The sequence below is a fragment of the Doryrhamphus excisus genome, chromosome 16 (genome assembly GCF_030265055.1).
Source record: "Doryrhamphus excisus isolate RoL2022-K1 chromosome 16, RoL_Dexc_1.0, whole genome shotgun sequence".
NCBI classification, from domain to species: domain Eukaryota; kingdom Metazoa; phylum Chordata; class Actinopteri; order Syngnathiformes; family Syngnathidae; genus Doryrhamphus; species Doryrhamphus excisus.
Genome location: NC_080481.1, coordinates 18,612,107 through 18,632,500, shown reverse-complemented (window position 1 = coordinate 18,632,500; position 20,394 = coordinate 18,612,107). Strand labels below are relative to the sequence as shown.

The window sequence follows — 20,394 nt, the reverse complement described above, 5'->3', positions numbered from 1 at the left end:
GGGGCCTTTTCAAAATAAAAGAAGGTGAAATACGTGAGATTCTTTGGCACGCTTCATTCACTGAGCTAGCATGTTCAACGTCACGCGGCGTGACCAGCTAGCAGGAAGATTAGCCTGATATGGCGCCTTACTTAGCCACTAGCATTAGCGTACAAAGACGCTTAGCCAGGTTCCTTCCCCTGAGGAATAAGAAGAGGAATAGTGGAGGAATAACAAACACTAATAGTTTGTTGATAAGAAGAGCTACGGACGTATGTCCCATGAGGAATAAGAAGAGGAATAGTGGAGGAATAACAAACACTAATAGTTTGTTGATAAGAAGAGCTACGGACGTATGTCCCATGAGGAATAAGAAGAGGAATAGTGGAGGAATAACAAACACTAATAGTTTGTTGATAAGAAGAGCTACGGACGTATGTCCCATGAGGAATAAGAAGAGGAATAGTGGAGGAATAGCATTCAAAGATGCCAATATGAGCCGGTGACACAATGAAATGTGAAATATTTGGTAAAAGTCCAAATATTGTGAGGTGGAGCAAAAGGAGGGAAATGAGGTGTCGGGAATATTACGGGAATAAAGTCCGGCAGTCAGCAGAAAAGGATGAGAAAGAAGCAGGTTGACGGTTGGAAAAACTAAAGAAAAATGGGAAATGATCTCATTTGATGAACAGTTTTATTGTGGGCTATTTCAACTTTCTTGCAGCAATATTGCTATGAAATATTAATATTAAGACTTGATCCCCAAAATATGATACATTTTTCCAGCAAAAATAATAAGTTGATTTGTTTTTTCACAGTATTAAAGCTCAACCAAATAAGTTATTTCCCCCTAATATTACCCCCATATTAGTCATACAGTATATTATATTTGGGCTTCACGTCCATGTTCTTCTTACTAGTTTTTGCTTGTGGAAAAACTGCTTCCAAAAACACAGGAATCATTTTTTCCGTACAACAACTCCTTCCCTCTCCCCACTGCCCCCCCCCACCCGTATCTCGCCACATACGCGTGGAGGAAAGGGGCTCGGCGGGCCAAGGACAACAAACAAAGAAGAGGCTTTTCCCGGGCTCTCCCAGGCAGCTAGGACAATGGTTGCCATGGAAACGCTTCTGCCATCATAACAGGGCCAGCATGTGTGGAAGCTCCCGCTAATATTGTTTACATTTTCCAATATAGCAAAACCAGATGAACAATATTGTGACTTTATTCATCTTTTTGTCATCTTTCTCATGGTCTCAACCATGAAATGATGTTTTTGTCATTTTATTCAATGATAACTTTTGGACAAGCTCATTTTCCAAAAATGAGGCCTTTTAAAGAAAAATAAAAATACACCATTTGTTTATTACAATATTGACTAAAGTCAACTCCATCCATCCATCTTCTATACCGCTCACCAGGGTGGGGGGGGGGGGGGGGCATGTGCTGGAGCCTATCCCAGCTGGACTGGTGGCCAGCCAATCCCAGGGCACATATAGACAAACCCCCCCCCCCCACATTCATACCTATGGACAATTTGGAGTGGCCAATTAACCTAGCATGTTTTTGGAATAAGGGGGGGGGGGGGGGGGGCATGCAAACTCCACCCAGAGATGGCCGAGACTTTGTGTTTGTTCATTTCTGGCGTTTTTTCCATTTTCCAAGCGTTCCCAGGTTCTTCTTGTCAATGAAGGGAATGAAATCAGATTAGAAGATTTTTAGAAGATTTGCCAAAAATGACAATTTTTTGTGTTTCAGCTTCCTGTCAGTCAAATGAGGAGATTTTGTTCCCTGGTAATGTTCTCTTCATAAAATGCCCACTTTGTTCCCGTAACATGATGACCTTATTCCCGTTAGTATTCCACCTTTGGATTCCATTTTTGCTGCTGTTGTGTTGAAAGGACATTTGGGAAAAGCGCCACAGGTGACTTGATAAGAAAAAGAAAGCATGCCCCCCCCACGGCCCCTCCCAAGTGAAGACATGAACTTACACTCACCATCATCCAGGTAGGCCTGGTCCAGGTTCTCCTCCTTCACCGTCACCCTGGGTCTGTCGGCGGGCGTCTCCCCGCTAGCGCCTCGGCCCTTCTTGTGGACGTGCGTCTGCTGCTGGATCACCGTGGCGTACTGCTGAGAGGGCTCGCCGGCCCCCAGGGGGGGCGTGGAGGAGCGAGGCCCCGGGGGGGAGTAGCCTTGGCAGTAGACCACAGCCCGGTTATCGGGCTGGGCGTGGTGCGGGTTGGTGGGGGAGAACCGGATGATGGAAGGGTTCTGGCCCGTCCCCACGGGGGGTAGTGCCGGGGAGCCCGTGTGGACCAGGACGGAGCGGTGCGGGTCGGGAATCAGGGGGCCCGTCTGCTGATAGGTGCCGGTGCCGCGGCAGAAGACAATGGCCGGGCTCTGGTTGGGGACGCCGGCGCTGAGGCGCTGGCAGGACGCCATGCCGGAACCCGGGCCGTGATCCAGGTGCGGGACGCCCCGGGGGCCGTGGTAGTAGGAATGAGGGGAGACGCCCGCGATGGGGGGCACGCTGAAGCTCGTGTGGTCGGATTCGTACTCGTCCAAGGGCTCGGTCTTGATGGGCGGAGCTGAGCGGAGACGTACGGTCAGGTGAAAAGGCGGGACTTGGCAAGAAGCCGTGGCGGGGCTTACATGGCAGCGGCGTGTAGGTGAAGCGCTGAGGTGGACTGCGCTTCCGCTTCCCGTTCACCACGCAGAAGGTCACCTTGACGGGACGGCAGACGGCCGCGTCGCGGTAGCGGGGCACCTCCACGAACAGCATGCTCTTGGAGACAAAACGGACTCCATATTACTTCATATGACTTCATATGACATCATATGACTTCATATTACATCATATGACTTCATATGACTTCATATGACATCATATTACATCATATTCCAACTTTTCCCACGACCTCCTTCTCCCAACGTGACCTTTCCATTTTCTCTCGTTGACAACTACTTCCTGCTTTCTTCCTGCACATTCCCATCTTTCAATCAGGACGTTATTGTCATCATATTTTCATTCCATTGTCATCATATCACAACATTTTGCCAAATGTGATTGGTTTTGTTTTTCTCCTAATATTAATATTTCAACGTTTTGCTACTACAGCGACATCATTTCCCTCATAACACTTATCACAGTACACAGTACACAGTACACAGTACACAGTACAGTACCACACATGACAGTAGCAAAAATGGAAACATCTATTTGATATTTCATATTACGAGCATGACAGAAGTTGTAGATAAAAATGATATCCTATTGTATCAATGATTGTATCATATTCCAACCAGTTTATTACTATCAACCTGTCATTTTGGGAGAACACCTGACCAGCACAGCAGAAATATTTCAAAAACATATTTTCAGTTGCAATACTATGAAAAAGAAAAAAAAACAAAAAGTTGGTATTTTGGGAGAGAAATATTACGGCAATCAAGTCAAAGTTGAAAGTTTGAAAATTCAAAAGATAACAAATGTGAAGAAAAACAGATGATATTCATTCATTCATTCATTTTCTACCACTTTTCCTCATGAGGGTCGCGGGGGTGCTGGAGCCTATCCCAGCTGTCTTGGGGCGAGAGGCGGGGTACACCCTGGACTGGTGGCCAGCCAATCCCAGGGCACATATAGACAAACAACCATTCACACTCACATTCATACCTATGGACAATTTGGAGTGGCTAATTAACCTAGCATGTTTTTGGAATGTGGGAGGAAACCGGAGTACCCGGAGAAAACCCACGCATGCAAACTCCACACAGAGATGGCCAAGGGTGGAATTGAACATTGGTCTCCTAGCTGTGAGGTCTGCGCGCTAACCACTAGACCACCGTGCCGCCCCCAGATATTTGAAGAGAATAAAAAAATGTTATATTTGAACGAGAATAAACATCTAATGAATTATGAGGAAGAATAATGTCATTATAGTTGCATCACATTACAATATTATATATTTATTTTTCAAGTTTTAATATTGAGGACCAAAAGAAAATAAGGTTGTCATTTTTCAAAAATGAGTTTGGGGAAAAATTCTAAATATTATCAGAAGAAAATAGAATCAGTAAAAAAAAACAATATATTAGGAGGAAAAATAAGTTGAATATAACGAGAAAAAAGATGCAATATTAAGAGGAAAAATAATGACATGGTGTTAGCGGCAGGTTCAAATACACCCCCCCCCCCAAGTGTAAAGCGTGTGAGTGTGCTGTGGAAAACCTACAGGCTGGCTCTTATCTTTGTCCACGGATGCTTCCATCTCCCAAATCTGCATCCCATCTAGGAGAGGAGGAGGAGGAGGAGGAGGAGGAGGAGGAGGAGGAGGAGGAGGAGGAGGAGGAGATGTTAGTGGATGGTTGCAACACATCCAGGGCAGCAAAGCACATGATCTTCACAACATTACCACTTTTACTTCATATCTCAACTCTATGCTAATAACATGACAGCCATTTTCCTCATCATATTATATGCATAATATTTGGACTTTATTCCCATAATATTTGGACTTTATTCCCATACTATTTGGGCTTTATTCTCAATATATTTGGGCTTTATTCTCAATATATTTGGGCTTTATTCCCATAATATTTGGACTTGCTGCTCCTCCTGGGCAATAACCCGCCACTGCCACAAATAGATTGCAGCCCTGCGGGCAATGGGCAACACTAGTTTCAGCAATAAAAGCGCTTTTCCAGCTGACGTGTGAAGGCTGCCCCCTGCAGGCCCGAGTGCGCCAAGGCTGGTTCTGCGCCAAGGCTGGTTCTGCACCAAGGCTGGTTCTGCGCCAAGGCTGGTTCTGCGCCTGTCAAGCGATGCAAAGGCGCCAGCAGGCGGGGAAGCCTCTGGTCAGAGCGCTGATTAAAAACACACGGCCTGATGGAGTCAGCTGGGGAAAAGCGTTTTGGGGTGGCGGGGGCGGTCGGGGTATATTCCACACGTGTTGCCAACCTTCTACCAGCAAGTCCACTCCATGACGGCTCTCTTGGCAACGCCTCCCTCGCCAGTCGGGGAGACCCCGGCTTGTCTTGGCCCGTCTGGACGTGATTATGCGAGGAAGTGGAAATCAGAGGGGGGCGGCGGCCCTTCCCGGGGATCGCACGAGCTGGCCGGCGCTCCAGGCACATGTCTCCCCCGATTTGGCAGAGCACCGCGACGTGTCAGGCAGGACACCAACATCTCCAAAACCAAGGATTTCCTTTTCCATGTCGGGCCTAGCGTGCCGTCCTGGGGCGTGACGTAACATGGGGGGGGGGGGGGGGGGGGGCGTAACACAGCAATGGAGGTTGTCCTCTCCTGCTCCCTTCGGGGGCTTTTACCATGATACATCGGATCCTGCTGGGGCCGGAACAACTTTTGTTTTTTCCCCTCAGGTCTTTAGCTCCCCAGAAAACAAAAAGTCACTTCTAAAAAACGCTTTTCTGGCTGCCCCTTTCAAGAAAAAGCAAATATACAGGAAGGCAAAAGCCTATTATTAATATCTACTTCTTTTTTTAACTCTTCAACTTTGGTCTTAATGGCCTCCATAAATGATCTTCAGGTCAGATTACAACTTGGATCCACAACTCATTTCTCTAATGTAACAACTTTCTTTCCTAATATTACCACCTGAAGATATTAACACATGTTTTCTTATATTTCAACTCTATGCCACTAAAATGTTTCCTCATAATATTACGACTTCATTCACTTTTTACTCATTAATATGACTTTTTTTGGTAATATTTAGACTTCATTTTGGTTTTTTCCATTTCTGCAGGTTTTTTTCTCCAACTATTTGGATTTTTTTTGGTCAATTTTCTTCTGGTAATATTATGACTTTATTCCCATAATATTCCAACATTTTCCCAAACCTAATTTTCAAAAGTTAGGGTTAGACAATTTATTATAATATTATTTTTTGTCATTAGAATCCAACTTTCTTCTGTGAATATTGGTTTATTTATTGTCCTACAAATGCACATCTTTTTCCCATTTCTGCTGTTTCTGCTGAGATCATACTATTGATCATACAATTGATCATACTATTGATCATACTATTGATCATACTATTGATCATACTATTGATCATACAATTGATCATACTATCGATCATACTATCGATCATACTATCGATCATACTATCGATCATACTATCGATCATACTATCGATCATACTATTGAAACTTTCTTGGAAATTGAAGGAACCGTTGAGGAAAGTGCAAAAAGAGGCAAGATGGCGGCGTTGATGGAAGATGACGATTGCGGGTCCATGTGCAACACCCACGCTTGGGCCCCGTTGGCACATTTACCATCTTCAGCATCAGCGGAGGATGGAACCAGCAACCGCCGCCGTTGACTCACCGTGCGTTTTCTCCACGAACAGCACCTTGGAATCGGAGCTGAAGTTCTGCCCGGTCAGGATCATCTGCTGGCCCCCCAGCACGGAGCAGCCGTCCAGGTCCTGCTTCTCCACCACGGGAAGCTCGTGTGCGGAACGCTGAGCTGCAAGTGTAGAAAAGATACAATAACTACATGCATACTGTAGTCATTATGATACAATAACTACATGCATACTGTAGTCATTATGATACTACAATAACTACATGCATACTGTAGTCATTATGATACAATAACTACATGCATACTGTAGTCATTATGATACAATAACTACATGCATACTGTAGTCATTATGATACTACAATAACTACATGCATACTGTAGTCATTATGATACAATAACTACATGCATACTGTAGTCATTATGATACAATAACTACATGCATACTGTAGTCATTATGATACAATAACTACATGCATACTGTAGTCATTATGATACAATAACTACATGCATACTGTAGTCATTATGATACAATAACTACATGCATACTGTAGTCATTATGATACAATGACTACATGCATACTGTAGTCATTATGATACAATAACTACATGCATACTGTAGTCATTATGATACAATAACTACATGCATACTGTAGTCATTATGATACTACAATAACTACATGCATACTGTAGTCATTATGATACAATAACTACATGCATACTGTAGTCATTATGATACAATAACTACATGCATACTGTAGTCATTATGATACTACAATAACTACATGCATACTGTAGTCATTATGATACAATAACTACATGCATACTGTAGTCATTATGATACAATAACTACATGCATACTGTAGTCATTATGATACAATAACTACATGCATACTGTAGTCATTATGATACAATAACTACATGCATACTGTAGTCATTATGATACAATAACTACATGCATACTGTAGTCATTATGATACAATGACTACATGCATACTGTAGTCATTATGATACAATAACTACATGCATACTGTAGTCATTATGATACAATAACTACATGCATACTGTAGTCATTATGATACAATAACTACATGCATACTGTAGTCATTATGATACTACAATGACTACATGCATACTGTAGTCATTATGATACAATAACTACATGCATACTGTAGTCATTATGATACAATGACTACATGCATACTGTAGTCATTATGATACAATGACTACATGCATACTGTAGTCATTATGATACTACAATGACTACATGCATACTGTAGTCATTATGATACAATAACTACATGCATACTGTAGTCATTATGATACAATGACTACATGCATACTGTAGTCATTATGATACAATAACTAGATGCATACTGTAGTCATTATGATACAATAACTTGATGTATACTGTAGTCATTATGATACAATAACTACATGCATACTGTAGTCATTATGATACAATAACTACATGCATACTGTAGTCATTATGATACAATGACTACATGCATACTGTAGTCATTATGATACAATAACTACATGCATACTGTAGTCATTATGATACAATAACTACATGCATACTGTAGTCATTATGATACTACAATGACTACATGCATACTGTAGTCATTATGATACTACAATGACTACATGCATACTGTAGTAATTATGATACAATAACTTGATGCATACTGTAGTCATTATGATACAATAACTAGATGCATACTGTAGTCATTATGATACAATAACTACATGCATACTGTAGTCATTATGATACAATAACTACATGCATACTGTAGTCATTATGATACAATAACTACATGCATACTGTAGTCATTATGATACAATAACTACATGCATACTGTAGTCATTATGATACAATAACTACATGCATACTGTAGTCATTATGATACAATAACTACATGCATACTGTAGTCATTATGATACAATGACTACATGCATACAGTAGTCATTATGATACAATGACTACATGCATACTGTAGTCATTATGATACAATAACTACATGCATACTGTAGTCATTATGATACAATAACTACATGCATACTGTAGTCATTATGATACAATAACTACATGCATACTGTAGTCATTATGATACAATAACTACATGCATACTGTAGTCATTATGATACAATAACTACATGCATACTGTAGTCATTATGATACTACAATGACTACATGCATACTGTAGTCATTATGATACTACAATGACTACATGCATACTGTAGTCATTATGATACTACAATGACTACATGCATACTGTAGTAATTATGATACAATAACTTGATGTATACTGTAGTCATTATGATACAATAACTAGATGCATACTGTAGTCATTATGATACAATAACTAGATGCATACTGTAGTCATTATGATACAATAACTACATGCATACTGTAGTCATTATGATACAATAACTACATGCATACTGTAGTCATTATGATACTACAATGACTACATGCATACTGTAGTAATTATGATACAATAACTTGATGTATACTGTAGTCATTATGATACAATAACTAGATGCATACTGTAGTCATTATGATACAATAACTACATGCATACTGTAGTCATTATGATACAATAACTACATGCATACTGTAGTCATTATGATACTACAATGACTACATGCATACTGTAGTCATTATGATACTACAATGACTACATGCATACTGTAGTCATTATGATACTACAATGACTACATGCATACTGTAGTCATTATGATACAATAACTTGATGTATACTGTAGTCATTATGATACAATAACTAGATGCATACTGTAGTCATTATGATACAATAACTACATGCATACTGTAGTCATTATGATACAATAACTACATGCATACTGTAGTCATTATGATACTACAATGACTACATGCATACTGTAGTCATTATGATACTACAATGACTACATGCATACTGTAGTAATTATGATACAATGACTACATGCATACTGTAGTCATTATGATACAATAACTAGATGCATACTGTAGTCATTATGATACAATAACTAGATGCATACTGTAGTCATTATGATACAATAACTAGATGCATACAGTAGTCATTATGATACAATAACTACATGCATACTGTAGTCATTATGATACAATGACTACATGCATACTGTAGTCATTATGATACAATAACTAGATGCATACAGTAGTCATTATGATACAATAACTACATGCATACTGTAGTCATTATGATACAATAACTACATGCATACTGTAGTCATTATGATACAATAACTAGATGCATACTGTAGTCATTATGATACAATGACTACATGCATACTGTAGTCATTATGATACAATAACTACATGCATACTGTAGTCATTATGATACAATAACTAGATGCATACTGTAGTCATTATGATACAATAACTAGATGCATACAGTAGTCATTATGATACAATAACTACATGCATACTGTAGTCATTATGATACAATGACTACATGCATACTGTAGTCATTATGATACAATAACTAGATGCATACAGTAGTCATTATGATACAATAACTACATGCATACTGTAGTCATTATGATACAATAACTACATGCATACTGTAGTCATTATGATACAATAACTAGATGCATACTGTAGTCATTATGATACAATAACTACATGCATACTGTAGTCATTATGATACAATAACTAGATGCATACAGTACCTATTATATCACTCCCCAGGGGGCGGGTCCTGGCCTGTAGCTGTCTTTTCCCTCAAATATATGATTTATCATTTCTTTGTATATCATTGATATCAGTTCACTAGTCAACATAGATTAGCAATTAGCAGGCGTTTTCCAAGAATATAGGACAACAATAGTAAATAGTAAAAAAAGGTGTCATTTCACCAAAATAGCCTCTTGATGATACGTATGTAGAAATATGGTCAGCAGCGGGGGGTCTTGGGATGGTGGGCTGGGGTTGGAGAGGCGACTGTATGATGATTGTAGCGTAAATATTCAAGCACACTTTTTAATCCTGATATTATACTAAGAAACTAATAGTTCAATAAATGTCATCAACATGTGGGGGGGGCAACAATGAGGAGGGGCCCCGTTGGCGGGGGGACGAGGGGCGTCAACAAACAACCCTGCGACCTTTGCCCCCACACGGACTCCCAGCAGATAGACGGCAGCCGCGCACGGCCCGGCGCCCCGCCCGGCGCCCCGCTGCTGTCACGACACACGACACGCGAGCGACTACCGTGGGGCCTTTCTCCAGACAGGAAATGACCCCCGTAAAAGCGGAGCCGGCGTCACGAGGAATGCTGAATGTGAAAAGCCGCTCTTGTGTGACTTTGCTTAATAAGGCGTGTGTACTCATACTCGGATGTGGCCAAATAAATCTCCCGGCGGGCATAAAGACGTCTTTGAGCGCCGACTGCGCCCTAACCCCGTTCATCCCGGCCCCAGAAGGAAGTCGGATTGACTCACAGCACTCCACGGGATGCGAGGCCACTTGGAGGGAGACGTGCTGTCCTCCGGGCTGGGGGACGTGGACGCGGAACACCAGGCGCACCCGCGTGTTCTTTCGCCCCACGTCCGTCTCGCCCTTCCTCAGCTCGATGTCGGCATTCCGCAGCTTCAGGATGCCGGCGCAGTCGATGCTGGGAGACACGCAACATGCGGCCGAGTTAGCCAAACCTCAGCTAAGTAGGAGCGTGCGTCCGTCAGGTCAGGTGACCTCATCCATGGAACGTCTAATGGCTTCCGTTTGTTTACATCCTGGATTCTTCCTGCCACCTCAACCACAAAGTGATGAGGTGAATAAATCATCATCATCATCATCATCATTCCAATATGATTATCCATTAGCTTAGGCTGAATGACATCTGACATGAAAAGCCATGAGTGATGAATAAATCATCTCATCCCGTTTGGCTGTTCAACCTGCTTTAGGAGTACGGATCACATCTGGCTTGAGAAGCCATGACTAAATCATCTCATGACAATAACATGATCAATAACATGATCAGGTAAATATGCCAGAAATCACAGAAATGAACATGAGATGAAATTTCAGTTCAAATGACATGAAATGTAATTATTACTTCAGCAACCCTGCATTTGTTATGACATAAATGACTTATTGACATGATTTTGTTTCCTTTTAAATAAAGTAGGCAATCATATCAATAAACTAAATTATTACCTTAAACATTTGATATTAAACATCAAATTCAAATTCAATGTCATGAGTGAATTGCAATTCCAAATGAACTCATTTCTTAACAATTGCAATGATTATTTTGGTTTAAAAATGAATTAGAAATAGAAGTTCTTACATTGCCCTCATGTTGTTTTTGGGCTCCAGGGGGATCTCCAGGACTTTGGTGCCGTTGAGCACCTTCTCCAAACTGTTGGTGGTCACCGTCTTCCCGGTGATGCGGTGCACCTGGTAGAAGGCGTGCGGCTTGAGGATGCGCTCGTCCGCCGTGCCGATGAAGATCTGCAGGCCGATGGGGTCTTTGCCCTTGTAGCCTCGCAGCTGAAACACACACACAAGTGAAACGTGAAAGCACGCGCCCCGCGGGCTTGTCATTGTCAAAGTACCGAGTGAGGAACCCAAACGCCTGCCCTGGTGCGTGCCCCTGTGCCTCCTTCCCGTGGGAGTGACACACCGCATCCTCGGAACAATCTTTGACAGTAACTATGGCGACAAGTTGGACTCCATCCATCCCCGAGAGGAAGAGGCCGAGGGCAAACACGAGCGTGAGTCGGGCGGTTGTCACGGCGACGTGCAGGAGCAGTGAGTCATGACTGAGCGGCGGGTAGGAAAAGTAAAGTGTGTGTGTGTGTTGGGGGGGGGGGGGGGGTCACGGAGGGAAAGCGGAGGTGACGGAGTGCAGCCAGTCGGGCAGAACGGACTGGAAGGCTTTTGGGGGGGGGAGTGGAAAAGATGCAAGAACAACCACGACGGTCAACACCGGGGGGGTCAAAGGGGGTCGAAGGCTGGTGTTGACCCCCGCCAAGGCCCAAGCAGTGAAAAAGGGTCGTGCCTGAACGATTAAGGATGTCGTAACAGTAGCATGTGTTTACGAGCCCCAGCGTCATCTTCTCCATGGCTTCCTGGCTTTACTTAGCTGGCTTTACTTAGCTGGCTTTACTTAGCTGGCTTTACTTAGCTGGCTTTACTTAGCTGGCTTTACTTAGCTGGCTTTTGCGTAGAAAACTCAAAGTCAACCCACAGCAGCCAAAAGTGGAAAAGGTAGCAGTAGTTTTACAAGAAGAAGAAAAACTGCCCATTTAAGGAGAATAACCACATTTTAGTAGCATAAAGCTGAAATATTTCAGGAAAATAAGGAATATTAGGAGAAACAAAACCAAGTTGTCATTTTTGTTAAATTAGGTTGGATGAAAAGTGATAATATTATGGCAAAACAAGTCATACTATAACAGGAATAAAGTCATACTGTTACTGGAATAAAGCCATACTATTACAGGACTAAAGTCGTACTATTATTGGAATAAAGTCATACTATTACAGAAGTAAAATCCTAATTTTACAGGAATAAAGTCGCAGTATTACTGATATGATTCTGAATTGATGGGACTGAAGGAAGAACGTGATGCTATGACGTGAAGAAGATTTACAAGAGTAAAGAACAGCAGACGTGAGTGAATAGAGTGAATAGTTTAGTCAAACATGAAAAGCAGCAGTAAAAACGTGAAGAGAAAAAGTCAGATTGTAAGATTTGAAATGAAATCCATAACAATAATCATTGATTCCACGTTAAGGTTATGAATGAATTGCATTTCATTTCAACTAGAAATCTTCACGTTATGTGGAACTGAATTAAGAATCCAGCAATGGGGCGTTTCTGGGGGTACCTGCACCACAGGGTGTCCTCCCGTGGGGGCCTTGACGGCGCCCCTGCTTCCCTCCGTCTCGTAGTGAGCCCGGTGGTGCGGCTTTGGCTGCACCTCGATCCGGAGCTCGTAGCGGTCTGCGCGGCTGGGCACGGGCCATTCCAAAGGGGGGAGGGACGCCACCGGGACGCTAGGGCAAAGCAAGAAGACACGTGAGGAGCTGGAGTCATCCAAGCCGGGTGCCCGGGTGCCCAGGTGCCCGGGTGCCCGGGTGCCGCAACGTTACCTGCAGATGCCGGAGACCAACGGCTTGGACCAGATGGGCGGGATGACAAAGAACGGTTCCGGGGAAGGTTTGAGGTCCTGGTCACATGGCACCAAGCAGTTCCCCTCGGTGTGGGGTTCCGGGTATAGGCTGTAGACCTGGTTGGAGGTCTTGACCATCTTAGTGGGCAGGCAGCTGCTGAAACCGTTGACGCCGTCGTGCACATAGCTGGCGCCCGCCTCGTGGCCGGCATGGGGGGATGGACTGCGGGAGCGGATGCCGGGCACCAAAGCCAGGTTCCTGTACATGTCGTAGGTGCGTTTACCTTGCGGGGAGGTGGAGCGGGACCCCGAGTGCGGGGAGGGCGAGCACGCTCCCAGACCGCCGTCCTCCGCCAGGCCGCCGCTCGGCGAGGTGCCCGGGGACGTGCGTGGGGAGCCCGCGTGGATGTTCTGCAAGCGGGGGCACAGGTCTCCCGGGTTGTGGCCGCCGCTGGGGGACACGCAGGGGGACGCCCAGGGGGAGTAGCTCTCCGAGTGCCAGCTGGTGGACGAGTTGCTGCTGGCGGGGCTCAGGCACTGGGGCTCGCGGTAGGCCAGGTTCTCGTGGCCGGGCACGGTGAGGGTGGGCCGCGGGCTGTTGACGCCGGGGTGCTGGTTCTGGAGGGAGTCCCGAGCGTGGCTGAAGTGCTCCCGGGATGGTGTGATCTCAATGCGTGGGCTCAAGACCAAGCCGGCGGGCCGGGTGGCGTCCTGGGGGTCATAACCCGGCAGGACCTCCGCGGTGTGTTCCATGTAGGAGCGACTGCAGGACAAGACGCTGGCGTACGGGGAGACCTCCTCAAGGGGGAAGGCCTTCTCCGACCCCGGATTGAGGACCTTGTGGGACGCGAGGTTGGGGTCATCTGCAAGGGAAAAGGAAAACATTGAATTCCTGATATTCCACCCTGATTGGCCATCCCGACACGCCTTTCCTTCACGACAAAATCAAATGCATTTGTTTGGGATGACTTGAGTAAATGTCAAAAATATATATTAGAAAATATATCAATATATTTAGTGTCCAAAAATGATACAACTAAATAACAATGACTTCAATAAAAGTGCGACACAAAGTTAAAATTATGGAAAATAAAAGTGTAAAGATTGTTTTTATAAAAACAAACTTAAATCAATCAGTACAAAAATAACAAAAAATTGACATAAAAGTATAATCATGAAAAATACAAATAAAAAATGACTGCAGTATACAAAAAAGTAAATAAACTTTTGAATGTAAATTTGAATGTGCAAAAAATAATAATCATAAAAAAATACTCAAATGAAAAGCCTAAAAAAAAAAACAATGATGTAAAAAATAGAGATAAAATGACTTACATAAAAGTGTCAAAATACAAATGCCTTGAATAAAAGTGTGTAACTAAAAAGAGTAGAATGATGACTTAACGAGCAGCGCATGGTTGAATATAATTGGAACATGGAACCAGGTTACACCGAATGCTTCGTGCTCCAATTGACTATTCCAGGTGTCCCAAAAGGAGGGATCCTCCCCCTCTTGTCACCACACCAAGTGCTAACCATCCTCCGACAGAACCTTCCATCATTGCATAACTCCATCTTCTTCCACGGGTTTTGAGCTTGCTCATGAGCGCGGCGTCCATCTTGCAGGTCCTCCATGTCTTCTCGTGCCTTGGTGTCCCGGCTGGGCCCTGCTTTCCTCCTCCGGGTTTATGGCAGGGCATCCATGAGGTCGGTGTGCTGCCATCCTCCATGTGAGACCTGTGATGGCAGACACCCGGATTCCGCAGCACGCTCTTGCATCCCGTTCTTGCATCCCGTTCTTGCATCCCGTTCTTCTCCTTCTTGGGGGCCGGGAATATCATCATTTCCTCTGGAGAATACTTTCTAATTCAACATTTTCAAAGTTATTCCATTTGAAGGCTCCCTCGTCATCCCACAGCCAGACTGACCCCATTTCTGATTTGGAATGCGGATTTCCAGGGCCGGGACCATTTGGCTTTGTTGCTAGGCAACCGCTATCAACTTCAACAATCAGCCAGTTAGCTTGACTGGGTAGCCGCTATCGATTTCAAGGAATATGTTCCGCTCCCTATCCCAGTTTAGCTGAGGGAGCCAACAAGCGTTCCAATGGCGGTCAGGAAAACACTTCATTTCCCAACTCATTCAAGAGTAGAAATAAATTCTGAAAAAATAAACATGACTTCAAAAAATATGTAAAAAGTCATTAAAAACATAAAAATAAATACAAAGCAGTAAAAACAATTAAAATTGACGTCAACTAAAACGTAAAAATAAGTTAAAGTGGGCGGCAACTTAATGATTGTTGGGGTTGAGACCATTTGAGAAGCGCTAACCCATTAGCCACCTTGGAATGCTCCTTCCTGCCGCCTAACGTGGAACGCTGACATGTTGGCGTGTGGGACGCTTTGGCCTGGGCGGAGGGAAAAACCCTAAACATCCTGGTCCTCATCAAGGTGGTTGGACCCCAACTCTGAAAAGAAATCTGTAGGATTTGCTTTTCCTTTGGCGTCAATCATACAACTTGACAGCAGTCCGTTAGCGCCCTATGCTAACGTTGGCAGCTAACCAACACAGAGCTTAACGTTTTTTTACACTTGTATGACAGTTACAAATGTTCACTTTAACGTGACTTAAAAGATTGCTGGTACACATAATGCTTTTAGTATGGCCGCAGTTTGACCCCTGAACAGACCATTTCCATGATGTATATGATTAATACCATTGATCAACTTCTTTTGACACTCAATAATGTTAACTAGCGACTTAACATTGCCATGGCACGTCATAAAGCTTTTAGGATGGCCAGAGTTTGACCCCGGAACAGACCATTCCCATTTCCTGGGGAAAGCATATAGGAAGCGTTGAATGGACGAGACATTGCCATTGCCATTCCCATGCTAGAAGAGAACTTCCCCTGCACCTGCCCAAAGTCTCCGCAGCATCTTTTATGTGTTTAGCGCCCAGCTAACCCCCCCCCCCCAGGGCGGATGAGTCCCAGCGGAGGTGGGGGGCGAGCCACGCCACCAGGAAGCTGTCCACCAACCTTGCCGTCCTCCCGCAGCAGCCTCAGCGCAAGGCGCTTCATATTCAAACAAGTAGTCAAAGTCCAGGTCGTCGTCGCCGCAGCGGACCCGGCTCAGCTCCTCCTTGTACAAGGAGTTCATCTGCCCCAGCACTTTGCCACAGAAGAAGGGGGAGAGGAAGCAGGCAGACGCACGCACCCACGCGGGAGTCCCGACAGAAGATCATAGAAAAAGACATGTGTCACGAGGAAAGAGGAGGAGGAGGAGCGTGCATGTTTCCTGTCTCACTTGTTTGCGTGTCGAGGCGGAACTATTGTCAGCGTGCGCCACCGCCTCCGCACATCCTCCCCCCCCCCCCTCCTTTCTATTTTAGAACACCTACACGCACCTCCGCCAAGGCCTCACCTGCCAAGCGCACGCACGTGGAAGCACTTCCTGCTGCAGAAACACAACACCGCACCATCCATGAACGCCAGCTTTTGGTTTGGATTAGCATGCTACCTTTTAGCATGTGCTTCCCGCTACGCTCTGCAAAGACATCTAGCATGCTAGCATGCGTCCAATGACTCGCATTTAGTCACAATATTTTATCAACTCTTATCCTAAATAATTCTCTCTCTATATATATATATACATACACAGTATATATATATATACAGTAAACAATGCAGACTTGGACCCTGACGGTAGACAGTATACATATATATATATATATATGTATATATATGTGTGTGTATACAGTGTACAGTACAGACTTGGACCCTGACGGTAGAAGGCCAATCCCGCCAATGAAAGCAAGTGTTGCGTCTGCCAGGTGCTGCTGCCCCCTGCTGGCTGAATGCGGCATCTGCAGCTCTTCCTCATCTTGCTGTCTGCTAAAATGATGATCAACTGATTCTGTTGCTGGTGTCGGTCATGAATCTGGACCAGGACCAGGATGTCCTGCCTTAGGTCACACGTACGGATGTGGATGTGGATTTTAACATTCCAAGCGTTACATATGGTTAGCTTGGAAAACATGCATTTCACCATCATCAAGCGGTTCCATCATCAAGGGAACTCAAGTGACGGAGGTCTTCCATCATTTGAGTTCACTTGTCAACAGGTTCTGGTCCAAAAGGCGAACCAGCCCGCAGGTTGATGATGTCAGGACGGGTCGGATGGAAAGGCTGAAATGCGGATTAGCGGATGATCACAGTACCTTGATCCACGGACCTCGTGCTGTGGTACTGGGCCAGCCTCCAAGTCCCTCGAAACATCTGGAGACCAAATGACAAAAATGGAAGAAACGTCAAAATAAGAGCCGGAGTCACAGCTGCCAGGCAAGCGTGGGGAAAAGTTTCAGGTCTGGAGTCGGTCAGGAAGAGAAGCGGCGGCGAGGTCGGAGCAACCGGAGCAGCTTCCCTTCCCCGGCCGGCTCTGAGGGTTTCTAACAGTGCGAGGCAGTCAAATAGCGGGATTCCCTCAGTGTTTCCTCCTGTTTGGGCGCCCTCGCCATGGAAACCTGGAGCGGCTCCATGTTGGGAGACTCAGGGCTTTTCCTGCAAAAGACCCACGCTCAGGAATCCATGACGTCTCACGCCGACCGGCCGCAGCATTTCTGTGGCTTTTCCTCGCAGACGGGGGAGCCCGGCCGCACAACGGCCTCTTTGTGGGCCCCCCGGGGACCCTGAGCTCCGTGTGTGTGTGTGTGTGTCATTGGTTTGACACACACACACACACACACACTCATACTCTGGTACATCCAGTAAATGTATGTAGAGAACCTAGCAGCTGGTTATGAAACATCATGGATCACGCCCATATTCACGTCGTCGTAGCGTTTACTCCTCACCAGCTTTCCTTTTCATTCTACTTCTGTCTACTTACATTCAACATGGGAATTCCCTTCCATATGTCGTTCCCTTCCATATGTCGTTCCCTCCATATTGTTGTGATACTGCAACAAAGACAAGGATACATCCTTTACACGTTCGTTCATTCATTTTCTTCCGCTTATCGTCACGAGGGGCGGGGGTGTGCTGGAGCCTATCCTAGCCATCTAGGGGCGAGTAACCTGGTCCACCCTGGAGAGGTCCGGTACATGTATTTATCATATTTACCTAAATCAAGTAAATAGCCTATCCCAGCTGTAAATAGCCATGAATAGACGGCTTCAATGAATGTATTCATATTCATGTAGTGTCTTTTGCTTTTTAGATTTACTCCGCATCTGAATTCATTTTTAGTGCTCATTTCCTTTTCATCATTTTTGAAAACATATTTTCTGAAATCTACACCATGATTTCAATTCAAATATGAAAAATATTTTCAGATTTTATTGACTGCATTGTAAAAAATAAAATAAAGACATCAATTTAAAGATAATTTGATTAATCCACACAATTATTTCCATTTATCAATATTCATTTTGTCACGTTGATATATGTGTAATGACTTTATTTGAATGAAAAGATGTACTGAAATATCATCCCTTTATTGATGACTTTCCCTCTTAAACTACGACTAGTTATTCTTCATCAGAACCAAAATATGACTTTTCTCCTCATATTTTTCCTCACTTCTGCTGCTTTCCTTTAGGATTTCCCAACCACATCAACGTTCTTTCTCCTTGGGACCTTATTCCCATCAGAGCGAGACTTCATTCCTAGGAGACTAGAATGGCTTGTTATTGTTATTATTGGTCATATTTCCTGGTCTCAAATGAGGTCTGGGGTGGACCCCCTCGCCCAAAGACAGCTGGGATAGGCTCCAGCACGCCCCCGCCCCTCGTGGGTTAGAAAATGACTGAATGAATGAATAATAGCAGAGTGCTCCTGTCGCAGAGCTGATGCTAATGCTAAAGCTAACATCCATATTCCAGATTTTGCAGCTGCTAAACAAGACAACCTGAGCGATGTTTTCATGTGCATCCATTCTCGGTGTGTGTCCAAAAAAGTGGGGAGTTTGTGTGCTTCTGATGGAGTTGTTGGACTTTGCTTTGACAACCACATACCTCCTTAAATGCCTCCTTAAATGCCTCCTTGCTTCCTGAGCAAGATAACATGTCAAAGTTACGAAACGGAGGCGGAAACCTGGACCTGCTCACCACTTTTCCACTGGAAGCTCTCGGAATTCTTTTGGCCACCCGAGCGAGGATCGATCAGAGTCCCGTAGTTACGTAAGCGCCAGCTTCGGGTCTGCTGGGACGTATGGACGCTCCGTGTCGGCGGAACGTCTGACCTCATTCGCTTTGGAAAAGCAGAGGGAGAGAGAATGTTGTCAAGTAGCGGCAGGAAGGAAGGAAATGAGTTTCCTATATGAACACATGAACGGCTACAAAAAACAGTAACATTCTCAAAAGGAGTAAAAACACCAGCTAGCACCGCCAGTTAGCAATGTCACTTTGCAAACACACTACTAGGTGCTTTAAAATCTACAGAGTACGTGCTCCTGTCATAGAGGATCTTTGACTAGCATGTCGTCAAGTCATTCCCCACGAAGCAACTTACCTTCTTTCTTTCTTTCTTTCTTTCCTTCCTTCCTTCCCTCCCATTGACGAGCCAGGCCGGTTGAAATTATTTACTAATGAATTCATCCATTTGGAACTCGGCGGTTCCACTGCAGTAGTTTAGCCATGAAGCGAACAGGCTAATGCACAGGTTTTACAGTCAACAGCAACATTTGTAACGAAAAACGGCACTTTTTTTACTATAGTTTCCTATTTTGTGATTTGAAATCTATAAAGTAGCTTTAATTGAGGTAAGGTCAGGCGAATAACTTCGTTTACACACTCGTGGCCGAGATAATAGCTAGCTAGTAGCTAGCTAACGAGACTACTTCGCCTGCATTGTGGCGGACTGAACCATTTCATTCATCGGCAGAGGGGTGCTCGAGAACAAGAGCCTTGTGGATATTGCCTTTTATGCCAAAACGAA

General features: G+C 44.2%; 1 protein-coding gene across 4 annotated transcripts in view; it reads right to left on the bottom strand.

Moving 5' to 3' along the window:
- The window catches only part of nfatc2a (nuclear factor of activated T cells 2a), a 21,509-nt gene extending 1,125 nt beyond the window's left edge, over positions 1 to 20,384 (bottom strand). The window contains exons 1-12 of one of the 4 annotated variants that reach the window (XM_058051235.1): positions 19,969 to 20,384; positions 19,473 to 19,707; positions 18,347 to 18,416; positions 17,679 to 17,736; positions 13,435 to 14,317; positions 13,170 to 13,338; positions 11,624 to 11,826; positions 10,773 to 10,945; positions 6,333 to 6,473; positions 4,216 to 4,271; positions 2,633 to 2,765; positions 1,972 to 2,568 (exon numbers count right to left, since the gene is read on the bottom strand). In XM_058051235.1, the coding sequence (XP_057907218.1) occupies positions 1,972 to 2,568; positions 2,633 to 2,765; positions 4,216 to 4,271; positions 6,333 to 6,473; positions 10,773 to 10,945; positions 11,624 to 11,826; positions 13,170 to 13,338; positions 13,435 to 14,317; positions 17,679 to 17,736; positions 18,347 to 18,388 (2,455 nt within the window). In that variant the 5' untranslated portion in view covers positions 18,389 to 18,416; positions 19,473 to 19,707; positions 19,969 to 20,384. Of the gene's footprint in view, positions 1 to 1,971; positions 2,569 to 2,632; positions 2,766 to 4,215; positions 4,272 to 6,332; positions 6,474 to 10,772; positions 10,946 to 11,623; positions 11,827 to 13,169; positions 13,339 to 13,434; positions 14,318 to 16,497; positions 16,872 to 17,678; positions 17,737 to 18,346; positions 18,417 to 19,472; positions 19,708 to 19,968 lie in introns of those variants that run through there. The other 3 variants (XM_058051234.1, XM_058051232.1, XM_058051233.1) reach the window with 3 other exon arrangements.
- Between the last annotated feature and the right edge of the window lie 10 nt (positions 20,385 to 20,394).